General features: G+C 37.0%; 1 protein-coding gene across 1 annotated transcript in view; it reads left to right on the top strand.

Moving 5' to 3' along the window:
- SEMA3D (semaphorin 3D) overlaps window positions 1-14,584 on the top strand; it is a 198,393-nt gene that overhangs the window by 132,013 nt on the left and 51,796 nt on the right. Inside the window, exon 8 of the mRNA XM_077761204.1 lies at window positions 4,484-4,626. Coding sequence (XP_077617330.1) covers window positions 4,484-4,626 — 143 coding nt within the window. The remainder of the gene's footprint in view (window positions 1-4,483; window positions 4,627-14,584) is intronic.

Below are 14,584 nucleotides of genomic sequence, written 5' to 3'. Positions count from 1 at the left end.
TCCTACTCTTTACATGTTTGTGATTAATTACACTCTTGTGAGTGTAAACTGATCTTATATTTAGATTAGGCAGAATTAAAAAGTTCAATGAAACTTGTAGTTGAATGATCTGTTTAGATAATTAACCTTTAGAAATATATGAATCTTTTAGATGTGAGTCTTTTAGAAGTCCATAAAATCTTTGATGCTTGGGTCAATGACATATTTTGTTCTTTGCCCTGCCTGGGGCTAACCGGAGCATGATCAGCTAACCTCTTCACTTACCAATCCCAGGAGCCTTGTCAGAATTTCTCTAGGACTTTGCCTAACTCAGTTTCAATGGCTTTAAGAAGTATGTATCCTGATTGCTTCTTTGAGAGACTAACCCATCCATTAAATAAATACCTCGCCAGGAGGAGGAAAAATTACAAAAGTGAAATATTACAGGCAGTTCTAGACAAAGTCTTAGATGGTTTCACACTTCTTTTTTCCCCCTGCTTTTCTTTATCAACTTATTCTTCAAAGCCATCAGGAAATAGGAATACACATACAAGCCAGAGTGGTTCCCCAAACACAGTTGAGTTTTTGTGAGAATCTTAGGATAAAGCTTAGAAGTATGACCATTTGGAAAATGAAAACAAACAGTGATGCCTCAGATGCATATGTTTTTGTTTTCTTTCCTGGAGTAGATGAGAACTTTTGTTTTAAATTTTTGTTTTGAACATGTGGAGGCAGTTTTCATTTGAACTTTCTCTTGGAGAGTTCTGTTGTCCACAAATTCTCTTTTCACTTAAAAGGATAACATTTTGAAAAAGTGGTAGGAATTTGATATTGCAAGAAGACGGAAAGGAAAGGAAAGGAAGGAAGGAACTCACTGATTATTAAATCACGGTGTGTGCTCGTCTGTGTGCAAAGAGCTTCTTAGGGAGAAATGAGAGTGAGGTGTATTGCAGGCTGGGCTGATGCTGTTTTTATTTGGCAGTGTGCCTCTCAGTGTCATGCTAATAGTTTGTCTGTGAAAATGCATGATTTCAAACCCTCTCCCTATTAGAGCGTGTCTTTTAAATGCCAGAGGGGGAAAATGTGCTGTTATAATAAAGCCCAGGTGTCTATTGGTATGATTGTTAATTATTTCATTCAACAACTGTGCATGTCACTCACTGATTAAATGATAGCTATTTTTATTCAAACTTGGCAGCAACTCAGGAGTGAGTTTCTACCTTAAAGTACTAGCAGCTGAGTACCAAGACAGGACCTCAACTAAATCTGGAAGAAAGAAATTCTGTACTCTTGAAACATATATATATTTTAACGTTTATTCATTTTTGAGAGACAGAGAGAGATAGAGTGCAAGCAGGAGAGGGTCAGTGAGAGGGAGACATAAATCTGAAGTAGGCTGTCAGCACAGAGCCCAAAGCAGGGCTCGAACCCATGAACCATGAGATTATGACTTGAGCTGAAGTCAGACGCTCAACCCACTGAGCCACCCAGGCACCCCAATGTATTTCTTTTTTTTTTAAGTTTATTGATTTATTTTGTGTGTGAGAGAGAACAAGTGTGAACATGGGAGAGGCAGAGAGAGATGGAGAGGGAGAGAATTCCAAGCAGGTTCCATGCTGACAGCATAGAGCCCTACAAGGAACTTGAGCTCACAAACCATGAGATCATGATCTGAGCCAAAGTCCAGACTCAGACTCTTAACCCAGTGAGCCACCCAAGAGTCCCTATTTTTATATTTCTACTTTTTTAATACACATGGCAGGACACTTGGAGACTTTCAGCAAGGCAAGTAACATTTAGACATCTGTAAATTCAAAAAAATTCCATAGGTTATTATCAATGCCTTGTCTATGTCTGTGGGAGCCCATAGTTCTACACTCATTGTTATACTCTCCTTCGAAGTCATTGAAAACATTAAGACGTGGACCTTTCCTTGGTCATATCTTGGCCATATGTTAATATGTACCTAATCCAATTTGTAATTGGTTTGAAGAGTCAATTTTTATTCTCTTTTGTATTCTGTGATTATAACAGTTTTTTCTTGTCCTAAATACATTGGATATTGTATAGTAGTAATTACGTATATTCACAATGTGCTGAACTCCTAATAATGCATTTGTAAGAAAATCTGTGTCCACAAAGAGATTCCTTTGGAAATATAATATATTTAAATTAAAATTAAAAAAACTTTTTTGAGGGAGGGAGAGAGAGAGAGAGAGAGAGCAGGATGAGTGGGGAAGAGGGACAGAAGGAGAGAGAGAGACAGAGAGAGAGAGAGAGAGAGGCTTAAGCAGGCTCCAAGCTTAGTGCAGAGCCCAACACGGGGCTCAATCTCGGAACCATGGGATCATAACCTGAGCCAAAATCAAGAGCCAGATGCTGAACTTACTGAGCCACCCAGGCTCCCCTAGAAATGTTAATGTGTTACTACAAACAAATTTTTACTTTTCTCAGAGATTCAAAACTAAATGTTTGGGCTGGAGAGAGAAAACTTAAAACATCTTGAGTGAGACTGTTAATGAAACTTGTTATTTTAAGATTAATTAGAAAACTAACATTTTAAAACCCTACATGGTTTTCTAAAATTTATTTTTTATTTAACCTAGGGCTGTATCCAAGTGAGATTATCAAGAGCATTAGAATCCATTGGTGTTCTAAACTTCAGGGAAAGAAAGGGAAATAAAAAACAAAGGAGAGAAAGTTCATACACATAATTCCCTCTCACTTTCCCTCTTAAGGTTTCCCATTTAAGCAGAGAAGACATTGGATAGGAGACCCCAGTTGACCCAGCCTGGCTGGGACGATAAAGACTGAACTACCCATTGTTTGGAATCAAACATTAACTTTTGTTTATTGAAGAAGGCCATTATGAAGTCTTGTTTGCTGGGTTGTTGACCTACTGCTCTACATTAGCAGGGGGATGATTCTCAGTACTCCTGGGGTACTTAACAATACGGCCGTGTTGATCTTTTTTACCTACCACATATTCTTTGTTTTGTTTTTGTGGTAGTGTGGTGGTTGTGGTTTGAAGCGATTTGCCTTGTTTCCTGCTTCTGCTGCCTAACAGGTACTCTGTGCTTCCTTTCAGCCATCTGGTATTTTCTATTTAATTGCAGTCCTTCCTTCCTTACTCAATAACTACTCTCTTTCTCTGTGTTACCTTCATCAAAAGAATCATTTCTGAATTAGTATCACCTCATTACAGATCTGTTACCTGGTTAATTCACAATTCTATAAAACCAAGATTTACAAATGCCTAATACATTATAAACAAGGAGTTAATAACCTAAATTGACTTGTCATTGGTGCAGCACAGAGTTAGTGGGGTTGCTAATATTTTTTTTTCACTCAACTTGTTTTATGGATATCTTTCCATGCTGGTACATTTAGAACTGTGTACTTCCTTTTTATCAGCTACATATTATTGTAACAAATACTGGGATGTATCACATTTTCTATCATTCTCCTGTATGTGGTCATAATAGTGGTTATTACCCTGAATATCATTTTAATAATAAATAACATTTACTGAACGCTTATGTGTCAGGTGTGACCAGATAGCAAGGGTTTTACAGATATTAATTCACTTGGTTATCACAGCAGTTATCCTACTAAGTCGATGATTGGTAGCCTCATTTTAGGCATGAGAAAACTAAGACATAGAGAAGACAAACATTTGCTCAAGGTCACCCTTGCAGTAAGTGAGAGAAATAGAGTATAAACCTGGGAAGACTGTCTCCAGAGCCCACAACAGAGTTAACCCAAGCACTATTCATTAGTTTTTTAATTTCTTTTTACCCTTTAGCAATTACACAAAATGCAGCAAATAACATCATAGTTTATCAAATTTGTGGTATGTTTTTAGTTTTCCCTAAGCTCTCCATTATGTACATCGTGATTTTTAATGTGTTTTTTTTTTTTAACATTTATTGTTGAGAGACAGAATGTGAGCAGGGGAGGGACAGAGAGAGAGGGAGACACAGAATCTGAAGCAGGCTCCAGGCTCTCAGCTGTCAGCACAGAGCCCGATGCGAAGCTCGAACTCACAAACTGTGAGATCATGACCTAAGTCGAGGTTGGATGCTCAACTGACCAAGCCACCCGGGCGCCCCATGTTCATTGTGATTTTAAAAGCCGTGACTCCATCAAATAAAAGGAAACTATAAAATTATAAATTCTCCAGGCTTGAAAGGATTTTCTAAGTAATTTAGTTGAGTTGCAACAAAGGTGATTGTCAGCCAGTCGAGTTGCAACAAAGGTGATTGTCAGCCAGTCATCTGCTCACCAGGTCTGTGGAGTCCCTAGAGAACTTGCTGGAGACTCTGCGTGCTAATGCATGTGTTTAAACCATGTCATGTTCATTTGTGTATATGTCTTCTTTCCCACATTCCACTCATGGTTCAATTTTCTTAATCTGCTGATTGTTTCACATTCAAAGACACCAATGTTATCTTGGCTGAATTGTCTCAGTATTTTAACTTGTAGCTTCTGTTCTTTCACACAGGAGCAAAATTTATTGGAACTTTCCCTATCCCAGATACCTATAATCCAGATGATGATAAAATATATTTCTTCTTTCGTGAATCATCTCAAGAATGCACAACTTCTGATAAGACCATCCTTTCTCGAGTTGGAAGAGTTTGTAAGGCAAGATATATTTATCTTACTTAAGGCATGTATGTATATGTATGAAAAATTAATCACGTAATGTTGAGGTAAAAGTATTTAGTGTTCATCATTCATGTGTGGTAGGATAAATTCATGTTATCTTATGGGTATAATATTTTTTCAGAGAGAGACAGAAAGAGAGAGAGAGAGAATGACAGGGGTAGGGGCAGAAAGAGAGACTCTTAAGCAGGTCACGCAGGGGGAGCTTGACACAGGGCTCCAACCCATGACTGACCGTGAGATTGTGACCTGAGCCAAAATCAAGAGTCAGACATTTAATTTACTGAGCCACCCAGGCTCCCCTTATATATATAATGTTTAACATCCAAAAGGAAAAAGGGAAAAAAAAGGAAAGATTCAAAATTTTCCAATATTATAATTCTGTTTTGTTGTTGGTTTTGTTTTCTTCCAGTGTGAACTGTTATCCAGGTTTGAGTTAGATATTTGGCAGTTTACTCCTTTAATGACAGATTATCCCTTTGCCAGTTTTCACTCTTTCCAGCAAGATCACTACATTGTCCTGGCGCATGGAAATTAAAATGCTTTTATACATTAAATTTGATTTTGAAATTGGAGTAGCTGGAACACTAACAGAATCAGATCTGGTATTTTTATGAAAACACATCACCCATGTAAAATTACGTATCTTTATAAGGATCAAATACATTGAAACTGTGGTTAGTAATATACAGTAAATATTTTCGTGAGAATTTATCTAGATTAGGTTTTGAGAATAAATGGGATAGGGGGAAAAATAAACTGAAATGCAAAACGTTTGTTTCGAAGAATACTGCAATTCATTTTTTTAAGATTGCCATTTTATGAACTTACAGGAAAACAGAATTCCATGGTATGCTTACATTTTGTTCCTTTAAAGTTCTCATTTGAGAGAACACAATCTTTATAGAACAATAATGCTACTGGAATCATACTTTTGACTTCAGTATATCTTTTTTTGTCGGATTTATCTTCACTGAAATAACTTTTCTTAAATAGCCAGACACCTTCAGCATAAACTGTTAGTAAGAAGAAAAGCTGTTAATCAGTACTGTCTGTAGGAAGCGTATTTGGTCTTGTCCAAAGTTTTCATTTTCTCCCATTTAAGCCTATCACTTTTTTGTCCCAATCTGTACCCTCAGGCTTTTGAACACTTCCAGGGACAGAAATACAAACCATCACTGCACTTAAAAGTGCTAATGAAAACATGGCTTTTGAATAAGGCCAGCTTGTGAGCACACATCATTCTTTACCTAGTATCCTAGCCGGGGATGCTGTCTCCCACTGATCCCTTCACCCCCAGGGGACAGAATTCTCTAAAAAGCATCCTCATTCTTTCAGAGTCCAAGAATTCACAGTAATTTCTCTTGAAGCCTCTTGCCTAGAGATGAATGGCCACTGCTTGGAGTAGTCGTAGTGTGTTAGTGTACTGAAGCATGCTTTATACCAACAGTCTCCCAACCCTGAAAAGCTGTACTGTGGATTGACATCATTTATATAAATGGGCTGCTTTAAATATGTCATAAAAGATTTACAAGTTACTTTCTGATGAACATATATAACAAGTGAATGTTTTGTGAACCAGTTCAATACTTATTTAATAGGTCTGATGCATTCGATAGCAATTCATTCGTTACAAAGTACTCTTTTCACCCTAGTATTACTGAAAGTTAAGTTAGAGATGGAAAAGTTTATTTGCCCCAGTTATAAATTGTTATATTAAAATTGTGATGGAAACGTGAAGCATTGGCACTGGGAAATTTTGTTTTAATTATGAACAAGCTCCTAAGGAATTGAAAAGGCAGAGAGAATTGTAGCACGGGAATCTTCCCACCACAAAAAAAAACTCTAAGGCCACACAGCAAGATTTTGTCCTGCCATTGTGTTTGGATAAAAAGCTAACAAATTGTGAGATCAAATAAGGACATGTGATGGATGAATTTACTTAAAAAAAAAGATATAATGGAAGTCCTTCTTACATTAGTCTATCTCTTTACTCAATCATTATTGTAGTTAGTTTCATCTTCAAAAATTTCCCACTACACATATGATCTATTAGTCAAATGTTTACGGTGTTTGGTTCCACATTCATCTTTAAAATTTCTATGTGCGGCATGCCCTGCCTATGTTTTTAACTTTACCTAATTATTTAGGATTAAAGTGTATCGAAAAGTGAGCACTTCTAAGTGGAGATTTCACTGACAAGATTAAAAATGTCCTAAAATCTTTTTTAAAACATGTGTTGTGTCAAAACAATAACAAAAACTGTGATGAGTTTAATTTTAAAAACTGTTCAGCATCAAATGTTCTTCTGCTTTATTCAGAACATATTATTCTCATCGGTTCAATTTTTTTTACCCCTATGGGGTGATTACAATATAGTCTTTCAATTTTCAAGAAATAATCACAAGTGTATGTTTATGCTATGAAACAAAACTGACTTCAGTAGATATAAGAAAAGATCCAAGAAGGCAGAGATCATGTTAGAGAGAATTAAGAATGAGCTGTGTACACTTTACTGAGTTTATAAAACTTTCTAGTGACGTGAGAGTTTTTTACACTCTGTTCTACCAGGATATTAACACACTGCCTATTTATTTAGAAATATTCATGTTTTCTTGTTTCTATTTGTTTTCATCTTTAATTGATGACCTTCAGCCCCCAAATTGTTGACAATTTAAAGGTTCCCTTCCTGGTCAGTTACTACATTAAACTAAAAGTTGTTTTATTGACCTGTTGAAGATAATACTATTAGACTCAGTAGTATATAGTGTATGTATACACACACACACACACACACACACACACTGATATTATATAGTGAATATACTAAGAGGTTTTTAAATTCATCCATCACATGTCCTTATTTGATCTCACAAAACTATATATACTATCACCATATACTATATACTACGAAGGTTTGAAAACAGGCAAAAATTACACAAAAATTGGTTAAGGGTGGTTTATAGAATAAGGGTTAATCTTTTCAATTTTGTAAACCACTCATTCATTGTTATATCATTTCATTATTTCAACAACAATAACAAAATATAAGTTCTGTACAGAATGCAATACACTAGACACTGGAGATAAGAAAATCACTGTCCCTTTTCTTCAAAACTGCATATCACAGTGAAGGAAATAGAGATATAAACTGATCATCACAATATAACAGGACAGAGGTTGGAGCTGAGAAGGCTACATATTTGGTGAAGCTCAAAAATTGAGTCCTACAGAGGGAGGAGGACTACATCAAGGAAAAGAAAGGATAGACATTTCAGGCGAAATTGCGACAAAGTATATGTGGTTTACATAAAGGTAAAATCTTGTTGTAAGTGGAACTGGAGGGTTGTATATGGGGAGCAATGTCATTTGAGATTGGAGTGGTAAATTGGAAGGTAAGATGTCTTGTTTGCATGTTAAGGAGTTTACACTCTATCCTGTAGACACTGAGAAGTTAGAAATGTTTTTTAGAAAAATTACTTGATGGGGAGACATACTTAGCAATGATTGGAGGAATATATCTAGATTTAGAAATATTTGTGACTGAGGACCTGTTAGATGATTCTCTAAAGAAAATAGGAAAGAACAGAATAGAATGCATAGAATCTTGAAGTAGATGGCTAAAGAGTCCTTAAATTATTATTGCTCTTTTAGTGTAGACTATTTTGTCCAATAGAACTTTATGTGATGATGGGAATGTTCCTTATGCATGTTCTCCAACTTGGTAGCCATGTGGCTATTCATATTCACATATGATTTGGATGACAAAGGAACTGAATCTTCAATATTATTTTTTAACTAATTTTAATTTATTTTTTAAAGTTTATTTATTTATTTTGAAAAAGGAAGAGAATGAGAGAGAGAGAGAGAGAGTAAGCACACACAGCGGGGAGGGGCAGAGAGAGAATCCCAAGCAGGCTGGAACTCACAAACTGTTAGATCATGACCTGAGCCAAGATCAAACGTTAGACATTTAACTGACTGAGCCATCCAAGCATCCCTAATTTTAACTAATTTTAAAAAGTATCAGAGGTGTTCTTAACTAATTGGAATTAATAAATAAAAGTTAGTAAATTAAAAAATTAGTTATCTAATTAGTAATTAAAATGAAAATCTTTAAAAATTAAAAAATATAAATAGTATCACATGGCTAGTGGTTACAATATAAATATAGGCCATCAACGTATTCATTTACTTAACACATTTGTACACAGCATTGTGCTAAATAAACCGTAGTTTTATAAAAAATAAAAAAAGAGATTAGCATTTATATTCACTGAGCTTGGCACCTAGTAAGAGTGATAGTAATGATATACGCCTTAAATAAGAAAACACGCAGCTTAATTTATAGAATTGGAAAATGTGGGAGCTGCTATACTGGGGGAAAAATCACAGGGTATAGTTAGGAAAAAAGGGTGGGTTTTAGACTGGCTATGGAAGAAGGTTAGGCTGAGAAAGTAACTTTTGAACCAGTTGTTGAAAATAATTGGGAAGCTCCGAGGCAGAGATGGCAGGGCTAGGGAAGAATGTTCCAGGCAGAAGGAAAGGCACCTGGGAAATCTCAGAGGTGGGAAAATAGCATTTAAGCAATTGAAAGAGCTCTGCTGTGACGGGAGCATAATGAGTACATGGCAAATTAACAAATTAGTGATTCTTTTTCCTTTAGAACATACTTGAAATTTGCCTAGTCTGAAGAAGTCTCATCTTCCCTGTTTGTAGTTAGGACTGACTGATATTGCAGATATTGACCCCATGATGTATATGAAAGGCCACAACAAGCTCCTGTCCTATTGGATCCTTGATGCCTTTGTTTTTTAAATTTTTTAGGTCAGTTTATTTATTTTGAGAGAGAGACACAGAGAAAGAGAGGGAGACAGAGACAATCCCAAGCAGGTGCTACACCATCAGGGCAGACCCCGATGTGGACCTCAAAGAACTCATGAACTGCTAGGTTGTGACCTGAGGCAAAATCAAGAGTCCATCACTGATGCACATTAATTCCTCCTTACTCCTGTCTCACAGACTTTGATACTTGCCCGTAGACAGGGACTCCTATATTCTTAGGAATAGTGGTTTCCAGAGGACAAGGCAGAGATTAGGAAAATTTATAAAGAGATATCTTTTGATATTTGAGACCAAAAATAAAAACTGGCATATGGGCATAGATTTTATACTTGGACATGTTGAACTTGACCTGACTCTGGGATATGCTGCCACAATAGCCAGTTGGAAATATGAACCTGAGGCTCTGGAGTATCTGGAATCATGCATTTGGAAATCACCAATATATTCGTGGTTCTTGAAGTCATGGAAGTATGTAAAATTGCTCAAGAAAATTATGTAGTAAAAGATCAAAGAGCAAGGACAGAATCCTGAGGAACAATGATATTTAAGAAAAAACAGTGGAAAAGGTCTACAAAGGCAATTGGGAAGAAAGAGCTTGATGGTTAGGTAGAGAACTGGATGGCAATGGTGTCGCAAACCAGACACAAAGCTGTTTCAGGAAGAAGCCATCAGTGGTGGCACACACCAAAAGGAGGTCAGGTAACATTACGATTAAAAAGCAGGTATTACATTTTGGCAGTTAGTATATCGTCATAACTTTTACTCGAATGATATGAATATTTGCTGTGAAAGCAGATCTAGACTTCCGTCTCTGCCCTACTTCTTCCTAGCTCATTTCCTAGAAAATGAGGGGACTCATCTCTTCCATAACTATGTTACCAAGCAAATAAAAGACTTAGATGAGATCATATGAATTTGGATGAGGCAGATACTGAAGAAGGAACTGGAAAACAATAGTGACTTAGATAGATCTCTATTTTCGAGCCATCAACAATGTAAAAGATTGACATGTGAATAAAGTTCCTGGTCATACATACTACAGTGATTTAAGTGTAAAAAATCATGTGTACACATATGCACACATCATGAATACACACTCTCACATTTGGAGCCAGATCAACTAACTGTGCTTGGGCGTGGACGAGTGGTAGTAGTAGTGTGTGTACTAGTCATAGTGTGTACATAGGGGCAGGTGGTCGTTAGGGGCAGGTCAGTTACTAAAGATTAATGGAAAGAGATGATATTTTATTAGTTTTGATGTTTGAAATTCCTGTTTTTATTTTGCCTTCATTTTTAGCAACATTTGTACTTGGAAGGTGGATCTTATTTCTAGACATAGTCAAAAGAACTTGGAGACATGTCTGGTGAAAATTTTGTCAACAGGTTTTTGTGTGAGCAATTTGAACAATGCAAATTTGCAAATTTAAACAAAAGGTGTGGACAGAAAGAGACACTGAATAGTAAGGAAGCTGAATTAGAGTATCATTTCCTTGGACAATGTTGATCAAAATGACAGCGTCAGGAGAATAAATACCTTCCTCTAAAGAGTATGTTTCAAGCTCAGTATGTATCATTGTACACGGCAGAACATATTTACTAGTGAATTATTTTTCAGTGCAGTACTTACTGCACTTTCTCATATTTAAAATAAGCTGCTTAGGGGCGCCTGGGTGGCTCAGTCCGTTAAGCGTCCAACTTCAGCTCAGGTCATGATCTCGTAGTTTGTGGGTTCGATCCCCGCATTGGGCTCTGTGCTGACAGCTAGCTCAGAGCCTGGAGCCTCTTTCAGATTCTGTATCTCCCTTTCTCTCTGACCCTCCCCTGCTCAGGCTGTCTCTCTCTCTCAGAAATAAATAAACGTTAAAAAATTAAAAAATAATAATAATAAAGTAAGCTGCTTAGCCTAGATGATTTCTAAAGCCTTGCCAGACCCTATAGTTCTATGATTTTGTTGTACAGTCAATATGTCCAAGCACCAAATGGTGCACCTTACACCCTAGGCTGCTCTCATAAATGGTAAATTACACAGATCTTCACGGGGAGGTCATAAATGCTGACTGAAAGAACAGGTGAAACATCATGCAATAAACCTTCTGAATAGTCCTTTCAGATACTATTATTTATGTCTGTATCTTTATTACCACACACGTGTGCCTGTATATGTGTGTGTGTGTGTGTGTGTGTGTGTGTGTGTCCCTTCAAGACCCACACTGTAGCTTACGGTGAAATATCAGTCACTTCAGTGAGGCTGGCTTGCAACTTTTCGCCTCAAGCCTGTTTCACATTATTTTTGAATTCTATTCATTTTTTGGAAGCATTGTCCATTAGCTAGCCCACTCTGGATTCCAGCTCTAGGTTAGGCCCGTTCTCGTTTTTTTGTTCTGCAGTATTTCCTTTTGTCCTTGCCAGGAATTCAGTTTGGATGGTCCTTTCACATAACTTGCCTGGGGGTCTAATTAATAGCCCTTTGCTCCAATTCCACTTGCATTGTCTACCTTGATATATGGTCCTATTTGGACAATTACTGCCTTTGAAGATTTGTGTTTTGAGGCCGATGACACTTTCCGTATTTATTGATCTCTGCCGAGTTGTGGTTTTTTTGTTTTTTTTTTTTTGCTTACTTTCAACGTGTCACTTACAACCTAAATGAGAGATTTAGGGCCACGAGTTACAGATGTGCTTTTGCTTCACTTCCATCTGTTTTCCTGTCAGGAATTCCTAGGCAAGGATTTATACTGTTGCCTGTAGCTTTTTTTTTTTCTTCCTTTTTTTTTTTTTTAAATTTAATGAGCTCTGATCCAACTTGGAGGGGGAATGCTTACCATGCCTAGATTTACCTAATTTTAACCTGTTAAATCTTAGAAACCGAATTTTTAGCATAGTGTCTTACCCAAGTCCTACATTTCTAATAATGTTTACAAGTTTTTGAAGTAGTTGAAAAAACATGTTCTCCATTTTGATTCTCCAATGGCAAATCAAAAACAGTCATCTTTAAACACTAGAGTCCTTTTTAGAAAAAACACTATATATATTGGAGCCTTGAAAGCCTCTTCAGAATGGATCCCTTAACCATCACTGTGTTTAGTACCTGCTATACAAGTTTTTCTGTTTATTTTTCCTTCTCTTCTCCCCTTTGTCTGAGATGTTTGAGTTTCCGTAGTTTTGTTTCTTTTACTACTAAAGGATTTCAAGATTATTTGTAGATGAAATAGAAGATTCCTTCTTTTTTTAGTTTATTTATTTTTGAGAAAGAGAGAGAGAGAAAGAGAGAGTGCAGGGGAGGGGCAGAGAGAGGGGAAGACAGAGGATTCCAAGCAGCTCAGTGCTGAGAACACAGAGCTTGACACCAGGCTCAACTCATGAACCGTGAGATCATGACCTGAGCTAAAGCCGGATGCTCAACTGGCCGAGCCACTGAGGGGCCCCAAAGATTCCTTATTTTATTACTTTGCCTTTTTTTCTCTGTGATCATAAATTTATTACTAGTATTTCTTTGCATCTCAACAAAACAGTTACATGAAACGTAGTTACAACACACTGCAAAAGAAGATAAGGGCTGAAAAGGAAAGCAAACCGCACCATTCTCTCGTTTGATTCAGTCTGCATATCTTCACTATCTTCCATTAGTTTACTTATTGTATAATGTCCTCACTTAAGCTCTCGCTTTCAGCATAATTTGTATGTTAGTATATATGACGTGCTTTCCTAGAGAGTCTCCTGGGATCCCATTCCAGGTCTTACTTTTCGTATCTATCACATCACGATCATAGTTTCCAGCTTCTAAATAGGCCATCCTGTGTTTGGATTATCCTTATCATTATGATTTACCTGTGCGGCCCCATACAGACCATCTGTATTAAGTTTACAAATAAAATGTGCCCCTAGAAATAACTGTGTGAAGACTGAGGCAGCTCAGGGAGAAGTACATTGGACAGTTGCTCTGAAATGTCTGTTGCTGTAGTCCTGTCTCCAGGATTTCCTGGGGGGGATGGGTCTTCAGGTGATTCGGAGCTATATCTCAACACAAGGCTGTTTAAAACCTACAAGGGACGGCTGTTATCATAAATGACAGATCAGATAAAGAATATGAATGATGTATTGAAATAGAACAGGCATTACATTGAAAACATGAAAGGAATAACTTGCCTTTATCTTCTTGAATGTGTAAAACGGGTCAGTAGGAACCCTGTGTGTTGAGTTCAGTATAGCAGTTTCAGTTATGGAAAGACATGTTTATGGAGTTGCCATATTGTAGTATTTAGATTACACTTCAAAAGAAGGTAGGTAGTATTCATTCAAGCTAAAATCTCTGAGATTTTAGTCATTAATGGCTAGAACTGGAGCGAAGTGTGCACAAAAGATGCCTGGATGATAGTTTTCCAAGTGCTTCATGGATTTCCATTCTCCTGCCTGTACAAAGATGCAGGCGTGCATTAAGCAAAAGAACTAATTTTAAGCAAAGGAGAATTTATGAACTCTGACTCCAGCATCAAGCCCTTGATTTTTTCTTTTTCTTCTTTATGTGCGTAAGAGTTGTTATTTTCATTATTTGTTGATTTGAAAAGGCTAGTGTCTTTCAACCTAAATTCATTAACATGATTACAAATTTCTAAATGCTAATCCATATTTTAATAGAATACAGGGGTGCCTGGGTGGCTCAGTCGGTTAAGCATCCGACTTCACTTCAGCTCAGGTCATGATCTCACAGTTCGTGGGTTTGAGCCCCACATCAGGCTCTGTGCTGACAGTCAGCACCTGGAGCCTGCTTCCGATTCTGGGTCTCCCCCTTTCTCTCTGCCCCTCCCTGCTCACACTCTGTCTCTCTTTCTCTCAAAAAATCAATAAACATTAAAAAAAAGATTTAATAGAATACAACCCATTCCCAAATATCTTGGAGATTTCATTGATTAATAAAACCTTTAGGATTCAAGAGCATAGGAGCAGAAAATCAATTCTTACATGTTCCAAGGGCTTCTGTTTCCTAAGATATAGGTGGAAATGACCTTATTTATAAAGTGCGAAGAGATCCTCAAAGAGGATGATGTATACAGATAAAATCGTGTTTAGCAGATGAAGCCAGCCTAGTGACTCC

This window comes from Crocuta crocuta, unplaced genomic scaffold, assembly GCF_008692635.1.
Source record: "Crocuta crocuta isolate KB4526 unplaced genomic scaffold, BGI_CrCroc_1.0 scaffold476, whole genome shotgun sequence".
Taxonomy (NCBI): domain Eukaryota; kingdom Metazoa; phylum Chordata; class Mammalia; order Carnivora; family Hyaenidae; genus Crocuta; species Crocuta crocuta.
Note: the sequence above shows the minus strand (reverse complement) of the source record. Positions and strands in the feature narration are given on the sequence as shown.